This window comes from Octopus sinensis, linkage group LG30 (genome assembly GCF_006345805.1).
Source record: "Octopus sinensis linkage group LG30, ASM634580v1, whole genome shotgun sequence".
Classification (NCBI taxonomy): domain Eukaryota; kingdom Metazoa; phylum Mollusca; class Cephalopoda; order Octopoda; family Octopodidae; genus Octopus; species Octopus sinensis.
Window position 1 is genome coordinate 12,279,777 of NC_043026.1, and position 22,709 is coordinate 12,302,485.

The 22,709-nt window shown below is 38.2% G+C and overlaps 3 protein-coding genes across 4 annotated transcripts; 2 read left to right on the forward strand and 1 right to left on the reverse strand.

The window, feature by feature from the left end:
* Positions 1–9,881: 9,881 nt before the first annotated feature.
* On the forward strand, positions 9,882–11,657 carry LOC115226450 (zinc finger protein 239-like). 2 transcript variants are annotated; one of them, XM_036515337.1, is made up of 3 exons: positions 9,882–10,350; positions 10,435–10,983; positions 11,516–11,657. In XM_036515337.1, the coding sequence occupies exons 1-2, from the start codon at positions 10,016–10,018 to the stop codon at positions 10,922–10,924; spliced, it is 825 nt and encodes a 274-aa protein (XP_036371230.1). In that variant the 5' UTR covers positions 9,882–10,015; the 3' UTR covers positions 10,925–10,983; positions 11,516–11,657. The 2 variants fall into 2 exon arrangements, with proteins under 2 accessions (XP_036371230.1, XP_029653306.1); XM_029797446.2 differs by having other exon boundaries at positions 9,882–10,983.
* On the reverse strand, positions 11,616–15,681 carry LOC115226725. The gene is made up of 2 exons (XM_029797746.2): positions 15,184–15,681; positions 11,616–11,889 (listed from the first exon to the last, which is right to left on the reverse strand). The coding sequence occupies exons 1-2, from the start codon at positions 15,303–15,305 to the stop codon at positions 11,616–11,618; spliced, it is 396 nt and encodes a 131-aa protein (XP_029653606.1). The 5' UTR covers positions 15,306–15,681.
* Positions 15,356–20,753, forward strand: LOC115226451 (zinc finger protein 62-like). Its single transcript, XM_029797448.2, has 2 exons — positions 15,356–15,503; positions 18,692–20,753. The coding sequence occupies exon 2, from the start codon at positions 19,049–19,051 to the stop codon at positions 20,738–20,740; it is 1,692 nt and encodes a 563-aa protein (XP_029653308.2). The 5' UTR covers positions 15,356–15,503; positions 18,692–19,048; the 3' UTR covers positions 20,741–20,753.
* The last annotated feature ends 1,956 nt before the right edge of the window (positions 20,754–22,709 follow it).

Sequence of the window (22,709 nt, forward strand, 5' to 3'; positions counted from 1 at the left end):
TACTTACAACATTTAATAAAATGATGTAGTACGAAACGATCGTACCAAATTACCGGAGTCATTCTTGTTGCTTATTTTGATTATATATATATATATATATATATACTCTTTTACTCTTTTACTTGTTTCAGTCATTTGACTGCGGCCATGCTGGAGCACCGCCTTTAGTCAAGCAAATCGACCCCGGGACTTATTCTTTGTAAGCCCAGTACTTATTCTATCGGTCTCTTTAGCCGAACCGCTAAGTGATGGGGACGTAAACACACCAGCATCGGTTGTCAAGCAATGCTAGGGAGATAAACACAGACACACACACATACATATATACGACGGGCTTCTTTCAGTTTCCGTCTACCAAATCCACTCACAAGGCATTGGTCGGCCCGGGGCTATAACAGAAGACACTTGCCCAAGGTGCCATACAGTGGGACTGAACCCGGAACCATGTGGTTGGTTAGCAAGCTACTTACCACACAGTCACTGCTGTGTATATAATGTATTATATATATATAAATAAAATACAGTGTACATTTAAACACATAAGGTGTCCATCATAGGACTCCCTTATGCTAGAAGGAACAGCTAAAGTCCAAACCACTAATTAGGTATAAAATTTCGAAGGGAATGAAAAATAAAAAAGCATTTACCATTTATTTGCTGGACAATTAAATTACTTTATTTGCTAAAAAAAGTCTGAAACCATGCTCCAGGAAATTGATGGTAAATGTTTTTATCTTCCATTCCCTTCGAAATTTTATCCCTAATTAGTGGTTTGGACTTTAGCTGTTCCTTCTAGCATAAGAGAGTCCTATGATGGACACCTCTTATGTGTTTAAATGTACACCGTATTTTATATGAATAATATATAATCTATTGACTAATTTTTCTATACGCTAGGCCACTGGTAGTAAAAATTTCTAAAATCTTTATTACCCTGATATTATTAATTATACATATGGATTACTGAAATGAACTTACCAAGGCTATATATATATAAATTTTAAATTTTATTACCAAATCCCCAAATCCATGTGTATATACATATAGATTTAGGATAAACAATAATAAATATAAGAATAGAAAAAATAGAATATATGATAACGCCTATAATAATTATTGAGGTGATGTTAACCTCGGAACGGTGAACGGTAGCTTAAATAGATCTGAGCAAACGGGTAATAGTAGTAATTTTAATAATATACATATAAAAACTTATGGTAGATATGATAATGGTAAAGTTTACTTGCGTAATAATCATGGGAATATTGATATGGATAGATATAACAATGACAATGGTAAGGATAGTAAACATATGGGTTGGTCTAGGAATAGGATTTTTACAAAAAACAATAATTCGATAGGCAATCCTAATTCTGATAAGGATACACTCTGGCTGATTATCCCATATGCAATGCAGATTAAAACAGACATAGTTAGAGCTTTGCATAATGTAATATTTAGGCATTTTGGTAAGGATAGGAATAAATTTAGTCATTTAATTAACAATGGTACTGTTAGAGTAGGATATAGCATTACTCATAATCTAGCCACCATTATCTCCTCTTTTAATAACAGGAAACTGGATTACTTCTATAAAGATAGAAAGTTGAATTTAGATAATGGGAATTTGCCCCTCTTTAATAATAATAGGAACAGAAACTTTTTTGGAACTAACGGGAACAACCCTCTTACAAATTATGAGCGTACCGTACCTGCTAGGGAAAATATAAATGTAATAGATGATACTACTACTACTAATACTAGTACTAGTGATAGGGATATCGCCAATAATGTTAAATTAACTCATTCGTTGATTTTGGGTTTGGATGATGATAATAATTGTAACACTTCTAATGTGAATGGTGGTACAGGATTGGGGACCAATCTTAGATTACCTCAATCTGTTAATAATTGTAATTTCAGAAACAGAAATAAATGTGTGTTTGGTAATCAATGCCTCAGGAAGGAGGTAGTTTACCAATGCACTGTGGATACACAATTGAGTAGTAGAGTGTATATCGGAGCAACTATGAATAGCATGAAACAGAGACTGAATTATCACAGATATACTTTTAGAAATAAAAATAGAATGTACTGTACAGGGTTAAGTGCATACATTTGGGAACTCAAAAGTAAGAACTTAGATTTTAGATTAAATTGGAAAATACTAACTTCAGCACCTGTGTATAATGGAAAAAATAAAAAATGCTCTCTATGTATTAATGAAATTTTTTTCATTATTAAAGCGGGTAGGCATATTATTAACAACATAAATGAAAAAAACTTTTTTTGCATTCATAAACTACCGTTCACCTTTTCTAGATTCAAATAGAACTTAGCTTTTCTACTAATAATTTTTTAACTCCCTTCTGTAAACACACCACTATACTAGTGGTCTTCTATAATTCTAAAGCATGCAACTTATAAATTTATAATTTTATATAATTTTGTAGCTACACATGTATAATAATAGATGTGTCCAGTATTAATTGTTTTTTTGTTTTTTGTATGTGGGGTTTTGTCTTGTTTTTAAGGGAAATACACTATGACAAGTAATAACACATTCATTTTGGTATTTGCCTTGTAATATGTGATTCTTGAAGTTTTCTAATATTGCATAGTGTATATGAATATCATGGTTAGTTACCTAGCTCTAGATATTGTAATACTATTGTGTAATATATGAGAGCCTTTTTGGGAGTTTGTTTTGTTTAGGTTGAGAATCTAGGTTTTTTGTATGTGTTTATTTGGCAGGTTTATATTGTATATTTGGTCTTTCTTTGTACTCACCTTAATTTGTATCTTATGCTATTTACTAATAAACCTTTCCATTTACAAGCATTAGGCTTTATAAATATTACCAGCCTTATATATTTAGTCTATATTTATAGTCTTCTGGATCTGTACATTAAATTATCCATCTATCCATTTTTTACTCACTATCTGCAGGTATAAACTTTCATAATATTAGCCTGTATACTAAGTTTATATTGGTACTTTCTTCAATATATATCTTCACTTTATTTTATGTTATTGATTTACATTTATACTCTTTTATGTATATGTGGATATATGCATATTAGCATTACTATATATTAGGTATACCTGTACCTATGCATTTATCTGAATTGGTTCTCTATGGTATCTATCTTTGCATTTAGTCATCTAATTATTTATTTATTTACTTATTTAAGTGTAGATTTATACATACATATCAATAATTTATTTCTTAATAATATATGAATACATATATACTAGTTTGTACTTATATTATGTGTGTAATCGTAATTATTTCTTCTTATTTATTTTATCACATTTTAACTTAAGTATTTACAATCTTTTAATTTCTGTGATTTTCTTATATACAATTTCATTAGTGAGTCCCCCAGTTGTTATTATTTAATGCCTAATCTTGTTTATAATGGCATAGAATTTATTAAGTAAAAAAGAGATATATATTTATAATATAAAAATTAATCTATACTTTATAACTTAGCGTACATGAATCATAACTAATTACGGTAAATCTAGTAACCGTTATGTTGACTATGAAAAAAACAGGTGTTAAATACAGAGGGTACCTAGTGAAATAGCATCCGACATCGTGATATATTGATATATAAATATATATATCTTTGAAATAAATATTTTATGAAAATATATGAGTGGATCTTTTTTGTTATTTGAGGCATAGTTATAATTTTGAAAGACTAGATGACAGCATAGTTGCTCCCCTATTTATTTATCTATGTGCTAGAGGTTGCTTGTGGATGTGTATGTGTATAAGTGTATGTGTGTGTGTATACATATAATTATGTATGTATGTGCAATTGATCTATCAATGTGCGTGTGCGTATTTGCGTTTCTTGATTAACTAACCGTAAAATTTCTTTTGTGATTCAAACTTCAAACTACAAGCCAATCGAATTAATCTAGAATAATCAATATCAAGCGGACAGAATAACTAAACTCATAGTTATTTCGATTTTGAAAGGATGGACTTGGTGCAAACATAACTGTATCTATTATTATTATTATTATTAATATTAATAGTAATTTTTATTGACTTTTATAGGTTTATAATTTTATGAACTGAACTATGGTTTTTTATTATTATTTTTCAGGTATAGGTATGATTTTAATTTAAATAGTAGTGCGCATACATCTCCCTATGTGTTAGTTTTTAGAACTATTAGCCAAATATGTAAAATAACTGTGCTTATTAATATTAATATATACACTGATATATATTTTGTTTTATTTTGTTTTGTTTACCTTGCATTATTGTATCAATGAGTATTATATATGTGTAGCATTATGGAGTTTATGCACAAGTTTTTTTTATATTTTACATTTTTATATTTTTATATTTATATGTATATGGAAAAATAATTTTTTCACAATTATAACAAATTAAATTCTCTGAAGAGGCCGTGGAGCATCCTTGTTAATGCTTCATTTATACCTGCCTTTATGGTTTATAGGTTAAATGAGGTATGACTGCCCTTACTGCCGAAACAGCTGTCAGATATGATATAATTACATATTATATTTTATATTTTATATTTCTATTTCCTTGTCTATTTATATTTACTATATATTTTGTATAATGCCTTTACTGATATGTAATGGTGTAATAAAGTATTGATTGGGTATCATCTGATAGTTGATGTTTTATTGATTTAAGTATGTTTCTCCATTTTCTAATTTTGTAGTATATATATATATATATATATATAAGCACTACCCGACCGTGTCTGTTGCCAGCGCCGCCCCGACTGGCCTCCGTGCCGGTGGCATGTAAAAAGCACCATCCGATCGTGGCCGTTGCCAGCCTTGCCTGGCCCCCGTGCCGGTGGCACGTAAAAAGCACCATCCGTCCGTGGCCGTTTGCCAGCCCCGTCTGGCACCTGTGCGGGTGGCACGTAAAAAGCACCCACTACACTCACGGAGTGGTTGGTGTTAGGAAGGGCATCCAGCCGTAGAAACACTGCCAGATCAGACTGGAGCCTGGTGCAGCCTTCAGGCTTCCCAGATCCTCGGTCAAACCGTCCAACTCATGCTAGCATGGAGAACGGACGTTAAATGATGATGATGATATATATGTATATATACATGGATTACTGAGATGAACTTACCAAGGATATTTCTTTCTTTCTTTCTTTTACTTGTTTCAGTCATTTGACTGCAGCCATGCTGGGGCACCGCCTTTAGTTGAGCAAATCGACCCCCGGGACTTATTCTTTGTAAGCCCAGTACTTATTCTATCGGTCTCTTTTGCCAAACCGCTAAGTGACAGGGACGTAAACACACCAGCATCAGTTGTCAAGCAATGCTAGGGGGATAAACACAGACAAACATATACACACACATACACATATATATATATACATATATACGACAGGCTTCTTTCAGTTTCCGTCTACCAAATCCACTCACAAGGCATTGGTCGGCCTGGGGCTATAGCAGAAGACACTTGCCCAAGGTGCCATGCAGTGGGACTGAACCCGGAACCATGTGGTTGGTTAGCAAGCTACTTACCACACAGCCACTCCTTTACATACATACGATGGGATTCTTTCACTTTCCATCTACCAAATCCACTCACAAGGCATTGGTCGGCCTGGGGCTATAGCAGAAGACACTTTGCCCAAGATGCCATGCAGTGGGACTGAACCCGGAACCATGTGGCTGGTTAGCAAGCTACTTACCACACAGCCACTCCTGCACCTATAGATACAAACTTTAAATTTTATTACCAAATCAACGTGCATAAATCTAAACCAGTAAATTTTAATCTATTTATCAAAAATACTTTCTTATATATTTTTCTAATTTTAAAACAACATTCAGTATATTATAAAAACCTTATCTTCTCCATCTCTGATGAGCGGAAGTATTATGTATCAAAGTGTATCAACAATGAATTCCATTATAATGACAAAACTTTCATGAAATGATCGTAAGATGCATTAAGTAACAAATTTTTAAACTGACATGTTTCATATATTTTAAAAATAAGGAGTGGCTGTGTGGTAAGTAGCTTGCTAACCAACCACATGGTTCCGGGTTCAGTCCCACTGTGTGGCATCTTGGGCAAGTGTCTTCTGCTATAGCCCCGGGTCGACCAATGCCTTGTGAGTGGATTTGGTAGACGGAAACTGATAGAAGCCTGTCGTATATATGTATATAGGAGTGGCTGTGTGGTAAGTAGCTTGCTAACCAACCACATGGTTCCGGGTTCAGTCCCATCTTGGGCAAGTGTCTTCTGCTATAGCCCTGGGTCGACCAATGCCTTGTGAGTGGATTTGGTAGACGGAAACTGATAGAAGCTTGTCGTATATATGTATATAGGAGTGGCTGTGTGGTAAGTAGCTTGCTAACCAACCACATGGTTCCGGGTTCAGTCCCATCTTGGGCAAGTGTCTTCGACTATAGCCCCGGGCCGACCAATGCCTTGTGAGTGGATTTGGTAGACGGAAACTGATAGAAGCTTGTCGTATATATGTATATAGGAGTGGCTGTGTGGTAAGTAGCTTGCTAACCAACCACATGGTTCCGGTTCAGTCCCACTGCGTGGCATCTTGGGCAAGTGTCTTCTGCTATAGCCCCGGGTCGACCAATGCCTTGTGAGTGGATTGGTAGACGGAAACTGATAGAAGCCTGTCGTATATGTATATATATATATATATATGTATGTGTGTGTGTTTGTGTGTCTGTGTTTATACCCCCTAGCATTGCTTGACAACTGATGCTGGTGTGTGTACGTCCCCGTAACTTAGCGGTTCGGCAAAAGAGACTGATAGAATAAGTACTGGGCTTACAAAGAATAAGTCCCCCGGGGTCGATTTGCTCGACTAAAGGCGGTGCTCCAGCATGGCCGCAGTCAAATGACTGAAACAAGTAAAAAGAGTATATATATGTGTGTGTGTATGTATATACATGTACGCACACCAACACCGGTTGTCAAGTGGTGGCGGGGAACACATACAGAGACAAAGACACGCACACACATAGGGGCTTCTTTCAGTTTCCGCCTATCAAACCCATTCACAAGGCTTTGGTCGGCCTGAGGCTTTTGTAGAAGACACTTGTCAACAATAATTCATATTAAGTTTTGAATTAAGTTACAACTTGACGGTGTAATAGCAGTAATCAATAATCTAACGAAGTTCAATATTCAATGCATTTCCAACCTTATTTTTTCCTGGTGATTAAGTTTTATTGCCAATCCTTCGGTATAGGTACCGGAAGTACCGGAAGCGGCTTTGTTTTACATTTCTGAAGATCACAGAAACCCTTTTCTCCCACCCCTAACCCTAACCCCCCCCATATATATATACTCTCTTTTACTCTTTTACTTGTTTCAGTCATTTGACTGCGGCCATGCTGGAGCACTGCCTTTAGTCGAGCAAATTCGACCCCAGGACTTATTTTTTGTAAGCCCAGTACTTATTCTATCGGTCTCTTCTGCCGAACCGCTAAGTGACGGGGACGTAAACACACCAGCATCGGTTGTCAAGCAATGCTAGGGGGACAAACACACACACACAAACACTCACACATACACATATATACATATATATACATATATACGACAGGCTTCTTTCAGTTTCCGTCTACCAAATCCACTCACAAGGCATTGGTCGGCCCGGGGCTATAGCAGAAGACACTTGCCTAAGATGCCACGCAGTGGGACTGAACCCGGAACCATGTGGTTGGTAAACAAGCTAGTTACCACTATATATATATATATATAAAAAACACTTTCTTGAAATGTATCCGGTACCAATACCGAAGTTACGCCGTTTTATTTGAAGTTTTCTTAATTGGGTTGGATGTAGTTAAGGGGAGCAAATCGATGTAACTGATGGTGTTTCTGAACGTTAAATTATATCAGAGACTTTGGGCTTATGACACCGGTCCCACCCCCACCCCCCGACATAGGCGCGGGAAAATAGTCAACGACACCGCCTACTTGGTAAGTTTGTAATTAAAGTAAAAAAGTTAAATCGTGTTGTAATTATCACATGCTGAGGTGATCGTTAATGCTTGTGGATTACATAGGAACTGGTTTACATGTTTCAGGGCCGGTGTTCCATCACTTTCTGTTTTACAGTGTGAATTGGTTGTTCCTTGTCTTTCAAGGGAAATGGATTTTTTTCACCAGCAAATAAGGGCATAGCTGTCCTGATCCTCCTTAACACTGGAGTTGGCTTTCATATCGTCAAAAGACAAAACAAAAAGGAATCATTTGGATAACTATCAGAGCACCTTTTCAAACTCCACCCGTCTAACACCCGTGGACATGTTTACAAAATCAGAAAACAGCACAGCTCCCATGACTTTAGGAACTCCCCTCCATACACACGCAAGCTTGTATCTGACTCATACATTGTTCGCTTTCCAGACATTTGTACATTAAGAAAAAGGAATTATTTGGATAACTATCAGAACCTTTTCAAACTCCACCTGTCTAACACCCGTGGACATATTTACAAAGTCACAAAACAGCACAGCTCCCATGACTTCAGGAAACATTTTTTCACGCTGAGAGTTGCTGAAGCATGGAACAAACTGCCGGCATCAGTTGTTAGTTGTCGGAGCACTGCATCCTTCAAAACTTCCATGCTTCCTGAGATTCGCCAACACTACACCTGATCTTTCTCCCCTCCATACACACACAAGCATGTATCTGACTCTACACTGTTCGCTTCCCAGACATTTGTACGTTACTGAATATGCTTTATATGCACTTTTGACAAGTTGTGCAACTGAGCACTGTATACAATAATTTCATTATATATAACCTATATTGTCCCAGTCTTCTATAATTCATTGCATACTGAAAACGCGGACTCCGTAACGGACTAAGGGAGAAATTGGAAAAAGTTGTAAATGGCAACGAAAGAACTTTGCCCCAAAGCAAAACAAACGGTTGACTATTTAATCAACAAGTTAAACAAACGATGGATTATCAGTTGGATAGAATTTAAACCAATTTACTTATAATAAAGGAGTGAAATTGAACTTTTTCGTGTGTTATTAATATAGGTGTAATGATTCTCCCAAGACAACAAAATTTGTTTCAACACACGAATTCACATAAAGAATCTTGCATATCAAATAAAGAAACGAATTAGATTGTATACCTGATATGTTTAGCACCTATAAATGTACACACAAGTAGATCTCGACCCTGTCCCCTACATGGAACTTATTTTCTCTAACATTATTCTTTCACTGTTATTTCTGGTTTTAGATTATCTTCGCTGATATTTCCATGACAGCTTGTATCAGAAATATTCCAATTTCAACAGAATTCCTGCAACCAGCCATTCTTGAACTTTGTATTTTTTTAACCTGCATATCATTCGTCAAACATACATCCACAAGTTGAAACTGAAATAATTTTGTATGCAAAATTATTTTTGCTACTTGAAAGAGGACCCATTTAGAAGTTAACGTTCAAGTAGTAAGTAGAATATATATATATAATAACAAAGGATAAAATTAATTAATTAAGAAGTAATCAGTAATTTCACCAAGTAGAATTCGGCATGAAAAAGACCATTTCATGGTAATTATAAAGTATATATATATATATATGTATAATTAATGTAGGATAAAATTTTTTTCGGGAAAAAAATTTCATCAATGTCCAGCATATCAAAAAATACCTTTAAAGGTTAAATTTATAAATAATTTACAAGATAAGGGCAAAAGAAAAATTCTGATGCCAAATATGCCGAAAAAAAGACAAAAATTGTCAATAAACCATTATAATTTATGCGTCTCGAAACAAACCGATAGAAATTTCTAAAGAATTTGTTATTACCGTATTGGACCAATATCGGAGTTAAGGTAATGTATATATATATATATTATATATATATATATGATATGTTTTCTACACCTGTGAACAAGGGCCCGTGCTGTTCAACCCAGAAACAGAGCCGCGATAGATTATATTCGCAGACATCTCTCAGCTTTTAAGAATTCTTGGAGAATTAATATGGAAGACGTTAACCACCTGGAGTCTTCAAATGCAACTGCTTTTAGTAATATAGATATAGTTACGCAGACGGATAGAGATGGGAGACCTTTATGTAGTGGAATGTTTACTAACCAACGGTCGTTGTATGAGAATATTCCTGATTATCGCTGTGAGATTTGTAAGAAAACGTTCTCTTCAGAACGTGACGTCTTTACACACAAAGAAATACACCTTAAGGGAAAACCCCTTAATTGTGAAATCTGTGGGAAATATTTTGCCAAAAACCGTGATTTAACAACACACATAGGAATTCACACTGGGGAAAAACCTTATCACTGTGAAATCTGTGGGAAATATTTTGCCAAAAACCGCGATTTAACAACACACATACGAATTCACACTGGGGAAAAACCTTATCACTGTGAAATCTGTGGAAAATCTTTCTCTCATAATTCTAGCCTTGTCATTCACATACGAATCCACACGGGAGAAAAGCCTTATCCTTGTGAAATCTGTGGTAAATCGTTCGCTGATAATTCCAGCCTCGTCGCTCACCAAAGAGTACATTCTGGAGAAAAACTGTTCAATTGCGAGATCTGTGGTAAATCGTTTGTCTTTAAAAGTGATTTAAACAGACACAAACGGAAACACACGGGAGAGAAACCCTATCGCTGTGAAATCTGTGGTAAATCCTTCTCTGATCATTCCAGCCTCTTAGTTCACCGACGAATCCACACGGGTGAAAAGCCGTATCGTTGCCAGATATGTGGGGTGTCTTTCTCAGTTAATTCCAGCCTTGTACGTCACCGGAAAATTCACACTGGGGAAAAACAGTTCCACTGTGAAGTCTGTGGAAAGTCCTTTATATCTAACAGTGATTTAAACCGACACAAACGAATTCATACTGGAGTGAAAAAACTATCGTGAAATCAGTGCAGAATCTTTTGTCTCCAATGCATGATTTAAGAAGACACACAAGGATATAGGCGGCGAGCTGGCTGAATCGTTAGCACGCCGGGCGAAATGCTTAGCGGTATTTCGTCTACCGTTATGTTCTGAGTTCAAATTCTGCCGAGGTCGACTTTGCCGTTCATCCTTTCGGGGTCGATAAATTAAGTACCAGTTACACACTGGGGTCGATGTAATCAACTTAATACCTTTGTCTGTCCTTGTTTGTCCCCTCTATGTTTAGCCCCTTGTGGGTAGTAAAGAAATACGTTCTGAGTTCAAATTCCGCCGAGGTCGACTTTGCAGTTCATCCTTTCTGGGTTGATAAATTAAGTACCAGCACTGGGGTCGATGTAATCGACTTAATACCTTTGTCTGTCCTTGTTTGTCCCCTTGTGGGTAGGCAAGAAATACGTTCTGAGTTCAAATTCCGCCAAGGTCGACTTTGCAGTTCATCCTTTTGGGGTCGATTAAATAAGTACCAGTTACGCACTGGGATCGATTTTATTGACTTAATACCTTTGTTTGTCCCCTATATGTTTAGCCCCCTGTGGGCAATAAAGAAATAAGATTGGAAAGAAACTCAATTTCATTGTAAACGATGTGGAAAATTATTCATACAGACACCCTTGTGTTATCTGCAGCTGTACAATAAGAACAAGATTCAAGTTTAATATTTCTGAAAATATTTATTTGTCATAATGAAAGAAAGCAAAATGTTGATATCCAAGAATAACTCCATGAAGGAATTTTCTGAGAACTTGGAAGATTGAGATGAAGCTTGTTTCTCTGACATTTCTCTCCTCGAACCATCGTCTCTCTCATATTTACACCTTTGATAGTCGACTCCTTCTTCATCCCTTTCTGTTGTTGAGTCCCTTAAAGCCCTTTTCTGAGGGATAAGTTTTCTTAAAGCATTTCGCGTTTCATCTTCCATTGTGAATCTATAATGAAATAAAAGGAAAACATTTAGCTTTGTGTAAAGTATAGAAGCCATCTTATCATGGCTAACCACATTGGGGAGGGGGTTGTTACGGTTGCTTTATAGCCCCAAGAGATCTTCGTCTCTAGCTGGCTCTAAACACAATATCTGTGTCTTTGGAGTATTTGCAAAGGGGAGGCCATCCCTTCCTCGCAAGCCTGAGTGATACGCTCGAACTAGTTTCGGGATGTTTGTCCCTCGTCAACGGGCGGCAACCACCAGGTAGCGATGAAAGTGAAGGCTCCTTTGCAAATAGATATAAGTTTTTCTAATGGCATCTGTCACTGATGTCGAAAAACGAACAGTAAGCATAATTAAATCTCAGAATGAGATTGAAACAGTAATCGCTTGATAATGTAAAGTATAGAAGCCATGGCTAACCATTTAGCTTTGTGAAGATATCAAAGTTTCAGGGAGATGATGTTTACTTCATTATTTGAAACACACAAACTAAAAACATTTATGTATTTCTATCAGTGCAATTAAAGTTGCCTAATTAATATTTAAACAGCATTTTTTTGGAATAAAAATTATTAGAAATAAACAACGTTTTACGATCTATTTTGAGATGTATTAATAAGTTTCATTAATTACATGGAGTCTAAATATTAGTAATAATTATGTTCATTGGAAATGATATTTGCTTTCAACATCACGAAGAATATGTACATAGGCGCAGGAGTGGCTGTGTGGTAAGTAGCTTCTACTACCTTGGGCAAGTGTCTTCTACTATAGCCTCGGGCCGACAAATGCCTTGTGAGTGGATTTGGTAGACGGAAACTGAAAGAAGCCCGTCATATATATGTATGTATGTGTGTGTTTGTGTGTCTGTCCCCCTAGCATTGCTTGACAACCGATGCTGGTGTGTTTAAGTCCCCGTTACTTAGCGGTTCGGCAAAAGAGACCGATAGAATAAGTACTGGGCTTACAAAAGAATAAGTGTGGTAAGTAGCTTGCTTACCAACCACATGGTTCCGGGTTCAGTCCCACTGCAAGGCATCTTGGGCAAGTGTCTTCTACTATAGCCTCGGGCCGACCAAAGCCTTGTGAGTGGATTTGGTAGATGGAAACTGAAAGAAGCCCGTCATATATATGTATGTATGTATGTGTGTGTGTTTGTGTCTGTGTTTGTCCCCCTAGCATTGCTTGACAACCGATGCTGGTGTGTTTATGTCCCCGTTACTTAGCGGTTCGGCAAAAGACCGATAGAATAAGTACTGGGCTTACAAAAGAATAAGTGTGGTAAGTAGCTTGCTTACCAACCACATGGTTCCGGGTTCAGTCCCACTGCAAGGCATCTTGGGCAAGTGTCTTCTACTATAGCCTCGGGCCGACCAAAGCCTTGTGAGTGGATTTGGTAGATGGAAACTGAAAGAAGCCCGTCATATATATGTATGTATGTATGTGTGTGTGTTTGTGTCTGTGTTTGTCCCCCTAGCATTGCTTGACAACCGATGCTGGTGTGTTTATGTCCCCGTTACTTAGCGGTTCGGCAAAAGAGACCGATAGAATAAGTACTGGGCTTACAAAAAAATAAGTCCTGGGGGTCGAGTTGCTCGATTAAAAAGGCGGTGCTCCAGCATGGCCGCAGTCAAATGACTGAAACAAGTAAAAGAGTATATGTGCCCAAAAAGAGTGTGTGAGATTTGGGTGTTATTTCTAGCACGTGGATAGTCTGCTTGAAGGCTGTAGAACAGGGTGGAGATGGGGTTTGGGCAGTTTTTTTCTTTGAAAAATTGAGGTTTTACAAACAATTTTTTTTCAGAATCATAATCTCCGTATTTTTCTACGTATTTCGCCCCCCCCCACTAAATAAAACGAACAAAAAGGTTAAAGGATCGAACCCGCTAGCCTATAAGGCCCAGCAACTATCTTTTCCTTTCATCAATGACTAAGCTGGGTTACTGACACCCACCTTTCTCATCACATCCTTCCATCGTTTCTCATATTCTCTCGGTGGCAGGGTCTTCCTCTCCAACCCCATCTTGCTCTTCAGATGGTATCTGAAGTAAGACCTCGGCGGATTTTGAACTCAGAACGTATTTCGTCTGCCGCTACGTTCTGAGTTCAAATTCCGCCGAGGTCAACTTTGCCTTTCATCCTCTCGGGGGTCGATAAATTAAGTACCAGTTTCGCACTGGTGTCGATATAATCGACATAATACCTTTGTCTGTCCTTGTTAGTCCCCTCTGTGTTTAGCCCCTTGTGGGTAGTAAACAAATAGGTATTTCGTCTGCCGCTACGTTCTGAGATCAAAATCCGCCGAGGTCAACTTTGCCTTTCATCCTCTCGGGGGTCGATAAATTAAGTACCAGTTTCGCACTGGTGTCGATATAATCGACTTAATACCTTTGTCTGTCCTTGTTAGTCCCCTCTGTGTTTAGCCCCTTGTGGGTAGTAAACAAATAGGTATTTCGTCTGCCGCTACGTTCTGAGTTCAAATTCCGCCGAGGTCAACTTTGCCTTTCATCCTCTCGGGGGTCGATAAATTAAGTACCAGTTTCGCACTGGTGTCGATATAATCGACATAATACCTTTGTCTGTCCTTGTTAGTCCCCTCTGTGTTTAGCCCCTTGTGGGTAGTAAACAAATAGGTATTTCGTCTGCCGCTACGTTCTGAGTTCAAATTCCGCCGAGGTCAACTTTGCCTTTCATCCTCTCGGGGGTCGATAAATTAAGTACCAGTTTCGCACTGGTGTCGATATAATCGACATAATACCTTTGTCTGTCCTTGTTAGTCCCCTCTGTGTTTAGCCCCTTGTGGGTAGTAAACAATAGGTATTTCGTCTGCCGCTACGTTCTGAGATCAAAATCCGCCGAGGTCAACTTTGCCTTTCATCCTCTCGGGGGTCGATAAATTAAGTACCAGTTTCGCACTGGTGTCGATATAATCGACTTAATACCTTTGTCTGTCCTTGTTTGTCCCCTCTGTGTTTAGCCCCTTGTGGGTAGTAAACAAATAGGTATTTCGTCTGCCGCTACGTTCTGAGTTCAAATTCCGCCGAGGTCAACTTTGCCTTTCATCCTCTCGGGGGTCGATAAATTAAGTACCAGTTACGCACTGGGGTCGATATAATCGACTTAATCCGTTTGTCCCCTCAATGTTTAGCCCCTTGTGGGTAATAAAGAAATAGGTATCTGAAGTAAGACAGCAAACCGGGGCCAGAGATGAAGAACCCTGTCACCGACCCTTCCATTCTGGTTCTCCAAACACACTCTTTCAGTACTGCAACCTTACAGTAAAAACAAGCCTTACCTTCCTCTGTGAGTCCAGCTGGCGGTATCATCTTTATCATAGATCCAGCTGACAGCTGTACTCGTCCCAGATGCGACAGCACCTGTTCGACCTAACTCATCAATCTGGATACCTCCCGACATTGTCCCGTGCTGGACAGTTCCGGTGTCTCCTGTTAAAAATCTCTTATATAATTTAATACCGGACTCCCTCGTCTCTCATTCACTGCGTTCCAGTACTTCCTCTCTCACCATCTTTAGACCTATTTCTTCCCAGCATCAACAATCTCCCATCGTTTCATTCCTCCGTCGGCACTCCGTCATATATTTATCATTCACAAGGTAATATACTTTCTATATTCAACTAATTTGTTTTCTCTGTTGTTTTATGATAATAAATATAAGGTGTGATGGACAGCAAAACGAATAATTCCTGGTTTCTCATTAATTTTCGTCTCTAGTAGACCTTTCCGTCGATTTCCGTAAAAAACTTCTTTTTTTTTTACATATGGGCTTGCGGGAACTTTTGAAGTAATGAGAGCGAAAGAGACTAAGAGAAAGCGATTGTATGACGAGGGAAGTTCTTTTGAAGTTACCGTCCAGGGGAAGCATTGATGGACATGTGTGTGTGTGTGTGTTTGATGGGGTGTGGGAGACAGACAGTATGTTGTGTAAGTGAAGTGCTTCTGTTAGTGTGTGTGAAGAGACAGAGTAATGTGTGAAAGAAAGAGATAACTGAAATTTTTTACTCGGTGTATGTGTATATGTATGTATATTACTTCAAAAGTTCCCGCAAGCCCATATGTAAAAAAAAAAATTTTTTACGGAAATCGACGGAAAGGTCTACATATACACATACACCGAGTAAAAAATTTCAGTTATCTCTTTCTTTCACACATTACTCTGTCTCTTCACACACACTAACAGAAGCACTTCACTTACACAACATACTGTCTGTCTCCCACACCCCATCAAACACACACACACACACACACATGTCCATCAATGCGTCCCATGCACGGTAACTTCAAAAGAACTTCCCTCGTCATACAATCGCTTTCTTTTAGTCTCTTTCGCTCTCATTACTTGAAAAGTTCCCGCAAGCCCATATGTAAAAAAAAAAAAATTTTTTTACGGAAATCGACGGAAAGAGACGAAAGATTGCCTGTTTCTTAAATGCCTTACAAACACCTTCCACGCTGCAATTGTTTTTAATATATTTCTGTATATGCGTAACTTTTGATATAACGATAGCCTCGCCTGTCCCACCTGTCTGTCTGTCTAAGTAACTATCGTATCTATTTTCCCTTCTGCTGATATCTGAGATTTTTACAAAAACAACAAAAATATTTACTTTACTCTTTTACTTGTTTCAGTCATTTGACTGCGGCCATGCTGGAGCACCGCCTTTAGTCGAGCAAATCGACCCCCGGGGACTTATTCTTTTGTAAGCCCAGTACTTATTCTATCGGCCTCTTTTACTTGTTTCAGTCATTTGACTGTGACTATGCTGGAGCACCGCCTTTAGTTGAGCAAATCGACCCCCGGGGACTTATTCTTTTGTAAGCCCAGTACTTATTCTATCGGCCTCTTTTACTTGTTTCAGTCATTTGACTGTGACCATGCTGGAGCACCGCCTTTAGTCGAGCAAATCGACCCCCGGGGACTTATTCTTTTGTAAGCCCAGTACTTATTCTATCGGCCTCTTTTACTTGTTTCAGTCATTTGACTGTGACCATGCTGGAGCACCGCCTTTAATCGAGCAACTCGACCCCCGGGGACTTATTCTTTTGTAAGCCCAGTACTTATTCTATCGGCCTCTTTTACTTGTTTCAGTCATTTGACTGTGACCATGCTGGAGCACCGCCTTTAGTCGAGCAAATCGACCCCCGGAGACCTATTCTTTTGTAAGCCCAGTACTTATTCTATCGGTCTCTCTTCTGCCGAACCGCTAAGTGACGGGGACGTAAACACACCAGCATCGGTTGTCAAGCAATGCTAGGGGGACAAACACATATACACACACATACATATATATATATATACATATATACGACAGGCTTCTTTCAGTTTCCGTCTACCAAATCCACTCACAAGGCATTGGTCGGCCCGGGACTATAGCAGAAGACACTTGCCCAAAGTGCCACGCAGTGGGACTGAACCCGGAACCATGTGGTTGGTTAGCAAGCTACTTACCTGTTTAAAAAAAATTATTTTGTGTAAAAAAATTATCTTTTTTTACACAAAGTAAAGAATTTTTTTTATTTACGCTAGGTAGTCGTTGTAGGATCAACCAATCGCGACTAGCTAGTGTAGATGCGCTAGTGCGCGCACTGGGACCACTCTTCCGGAATAATACCAGAATAAGTACTAGGCTTACAAAGAAACATAGGATGGAAGCACTCCGTCGGTTACGACGACGAGGGTTCCGGTTGATCCGATCAACGGAACAGTCTGCTCGTGAAATTAACGTGTAAGTGGTTAACCACTCCACAGACACGTGTACCCATAACGTAGTTCTCGGGGATATTCAGCGTGACACAGAGAGTGACAAGGCCGGCCCTTTGAAATACAGGTACAACAGAAACAGGAAGTAAGAGTGAGAGAAAGTTGTGGTGAAAGAGTACAGCAGGGATCACCACCATCCCCTGCCGGAGCCTCGTGAAGCTTTAGGTGTTTTCGCTCAATAAACACTCACAACGCCCGGTCTGGGAATCAAAACCGCGATCCTACGACCACGAGTCCGCTGCCCTAACCACTGGGCCATTGCGCCTCCACACAAAGAAACATAGACACACACACATACACACACACAAGCTTCTTTCAGTTTCTGTCTACCAAATCCACCGACAAAGCTTCGGTTGGCCTGAGGCTGAAGTAAAAGACACCCAAGATGCTATGCAGTGGGATTGAACCTAGAACCATGTGATTAAGAAGCAAAGTCCTTACCATACTACCACATGTACGCTTCAAATGAGGTTGTATGATGTAATTTTAATAACACACTACAAGTAAAATCTAGTTACTTGATTAAAGATTTACACTTAAAGTTTATCACTGGAAAAATGTAAAATTTCCACTGTTTTATAATCAACTAGCAGTATCGCCCGGCGTTGCTCAGGTTTGTAAGGGAAATAATTATATAAGCATTTTTAGAGAGTTATAGCCAAAAAATAGCAAAAAAATGCATTAAAAATGAAAAAAAAAAATGATGGTAAATTTTTTTAAAAATCGTTGACTCATCGTAGACATTTTTAGAGAGTTACTTCCCTTATATAATAGCGAAAAAATGCATTAAAATGGAAAAAAAATTATGGTAAAATTTTTTTAAAATCGTAGACTCATCATAGACGCACGCTAATTAATACCCAGAAGGGCTCGATATGAATCACGACTATAAGATACTGCACCGCAAAATGTGGGAGTAGTTAGGAATCTAAATTGTAGGAGACAGACACACAACTTCACTTTTATATATAAAGATTTTTAAAATATTCTCTTTAATTTATACTGTATTTTCATTATTTCAGAATACCATATAACAGTGGAATTAAAGAATTTCTTTTACCTTGGATACAGAATACTTATCTTTGAAGAATTCAAGATGTTATACCAAATGGAGATTGTTCTGATCACACCACAAATCTATTGAGAGAATTACAGTGAAGCATTTTCTCTGAATGACAAATTTCTGTGTTTTGTCGTGTGGAGAGTGTACAAGATCATTTTTGCATTTTAATTCAGTTGGGATTGTACAAGAGATTTCGGTATCTCTAGGTATTAATTGAGATCGCAATTGATGGAAATAGAACAAAATAAGTATTTGCTTGGGATAAAAGAAAAGAAGAAAACATTTTGATTGTCACGGTGAGAGAAGGAAAAAAATAATGGCCAATGAAGTGTGTAATAACAATTTTGAATGTAAATCACAGTCTGATGGCATTGATTTTACTGATGAGATACCAACAAAGGGAGATAAACCATCATACCCCTGTGACACCTGTGGCAGATCATTCACTCAAAAAAGTAACCTCACCAGACACAAATATATTCATACAGGAGAGAAACCATATCAGTGTGATATATGCGGTAAATCCTTTTCTCACAAAGGATACGTAAATAAACACAAATATATCCATAGAGGAGAAAAGCCACACTGTTGTGATATCTGTGGTAAATCGTTCTACAAGTTAGAACATTTAGTTATACACAAACGCATTCACACAGGAGAGACACCATATGTCTGTGAAATCTGTGGTAAATCATTCTCGGTGAAACGGAATTTAATTACACACAAATATATTCATACAGGAGAGAAACCATATCAGTGTGATGTCTGTGGGAGAGCATTCTCTGGTGGAAGTAACTTAACCAGACACAAACGTATTCATACAGGAGAGAAGCAATATCAGTGTGATATCTGTGGTAATTCATTCACCAGTAAATGCAACTTGAATAGGCACAAATACATTCATACAGGAAATGAACCATATGACTGTGATATCTGTGGTAAATCTTTATCTACTAAGAGTACCTTAGCTGCTCACAAAAGCAGTCATACTGGAGAGAGACCATTTAGCTGTGATATTTGTGGGAAATCATTTCCTTTGAGTAGTAATTTAAACAAACACAGACGCTTACATTCAGGAGAGAAACCATTTCACTGTGATGTCTGTGGTAAATCGTTTTCTCAAAGTAGTAACTTAACTGCGCATGTTCGTCGTCATACGGGAGTGAAACCGTATCTCTGTGATATCTGCGGCAAATCATTCTTTAAGGTAGATAGCTTGGATAAACACAAACGCATTCACACAGGAGAAGAACCATATGTCTGTGATATCTGTGGTAAATCGTTCACTGGTAGAAGTAATTTAACTACTCACAAACGTATTCATACAGGAGAAAAACCATATCAGTGTCATCTTTGCGGCAAATCTTTCTCTGCCGGAAGCACCTTAACCAGACACAAGTATATTCATACAGGTGAGAAACTGTTTCAGTGTGATGTCTGTGATAAATCATTCTCACAGAAAACTAGCTTAGTCAGACACAAATACATTCATACAGGGGAAAGACCTTTTCATTGTGACATCTGCGGAACATCTTTCCACGATGGTAGTACTCTGACTACTCATAAACGTATTCATACAGGAGAGAAGCCATATCGCTGTGATATCTGTGGTAAGCCTTTTCCCACGAGTAGCAGTGTAACCGATCACAAGCGCGTTCATTCAGGAGAGAAACCATTTCATTGTGATGTCTGCGGTAAATCATTTGCTCAAGGCGGTAACTTATTTGAGCACAAACGCATTCATACAGGCAAAAGGCCACATCACTGTGAAATCTGTGGTCAATCGTTCCTCAAATTCGATGGCTTGACCAGACACAAACGCATTCATACAGGTGAGAAACCATATCGCTGTGATATCTGTGGTAAATCATTCTCTCGAAATGATTGCCTACGTATACACAGACGCGTTCATACAGGTGTGAAACCACATCACTGTAACATCTGTGGCAAATCATTCGCTCATAAAACACAGTTAACCACACATGTATTTGTTCATTCAAAAGAGTAACTGTGTCAGTGTCGATGGCACAGGAGTGGCTGTGTGGGAAGTAGCTTGTTTACCAACCACATGGTTCTGGGTTCAGTCTCACTGCATGGCACCTTGGGCAAGTATCTTCTACTATAGCCTCGGGCCGACCAAAGCCTTGTGAGTGGATTTGGTACACAGAAACTGAAAGAAGCCTGTCGTATATATGTATGTATATATATATATATATATATATATATATATATATGTATGTATGTATGTATATATGTGTATATATATATATATAGGCGTAGGAGTGGGTGTGTGGTAAGTAGCTTGTTTACCAACCACATGGCTCCGGGTTCAGTCCCACTGCATGGCACCTTGGGCAAGTGTCTTCTACTATAACCTCGGGCCGACCAAAGCCTTGTGAGTGGATTTGGTAGACGGAAACTGAAAGAAGCCCGTCGTATATATGTATGCGTATGTGTGTGTGTGTCCGTGTTTGTCCCCCTAGCATTGCTTGACAACCGATGCTGGTGTGTTTATGTCTCCGTCACTTAGCGGTTCAGCAAAAGAGACCGATAGAATAAGTACTGGGCTTGCAAAGAATAAGTCCCGGGGTTGAGTTGCTCGATGAAAAGGCAGTGCTCCAGCATGGCCGCAGTCAAATGACTGAAACAAGTAAAAGAGTAAAGAGTATGGAAGGAAAGAAACTTGATTTATTTGTAATGTATTTTCATATATCAGAGATAACATTACTGTACAGTTATTATCAATATATATATTATATGCTATATGCATTTGTATATATATATATATATATATATATATGTAATATCTTTAAGGCTACATTTTGTGCGGACTTTTAAGTTAAATCCTGTGGAGGGCTAATTGGGCCTGTAGCTCAAAACTAAAGAGAACAACAATAATAAGGCATTTATTGGTACCCTGCTAACTCAGATTTCTATCACAGTGGCATCAGTGCAAAACTGGTACTTTATTTATCGACCCCGAGAGGATGAAAGGCAAAGTCGACTTCGGCGGAATTTGAACTCAGAACGTAACGGCAGACAAAATCACGTGTGTATATATATAATATATATATATATATATGACAAATGATGACAGTATTAGAAACTGAAATTTTTTTCCTCCCCATTTTTGATGACTTTGATTTTTATGCTGCAAAAAAAAATCTGTTTTCAATCCAACACATTTGTACACACAAAGTTCACATTGAAACACACTCAATCACAAATACACATTCGTTAGCACACATCAACTGAAGGCTAAAATGTTGACATTAAACAGAGCATATTATACCAGAATATATTAACTTTTTTCTTTGTTTCATTTCTTCTGTTACACCATTCCTTTGGTTTGTATTTATACTTTTCCTTTTGTGTGTAACACTTAACTGTTTAAAGCTGTTGAAGTTTTCCCAATTTGTGTGATTTACTTTTTATATCATTCAATACAAGGTCTGGAGGCCCATGGCCTAGTGGTTAGAGCAGCGGTCGAGGGATCGCAGGTTCGAATCTCAGACCGGGCGATGTGTTTGTTTATGAGCGAAAACACCCAAGCTCCACGCGGCTCTGACAGAAGGTAATGGCGAAACTTCTGCTGTCTCTTTCGCCACAACTTTCTCTCACTCTTTCCTCCGGCATCTTGCAGCTCAACTGCAAAGGACCGGTGTCCCATTCAGGTGGGGAACCTATACGCCAAGAAACCGGGAAACCGGCCCTTATGAGCCAGGCATGGCTCGAGAAGGAACAAACAACAATACAGGGTCTAAATTATTCAACTCAGGCTGGAGCTATTATTTTTTTGTATTCAAAAGTTCATTCTGCTGTTTTCTTTCTCTCATAATGCTAAACCAATTACTTATCAGCCCCCTAATCGCTTATCAGCCTGGTGGGCACGAAAGCCAGATTGATGACATCCTCACCAGAGACAGACAGACAGATGCTTGTAAATGCAGAGTCCTTTCCCAATGAGAAATGTGCAA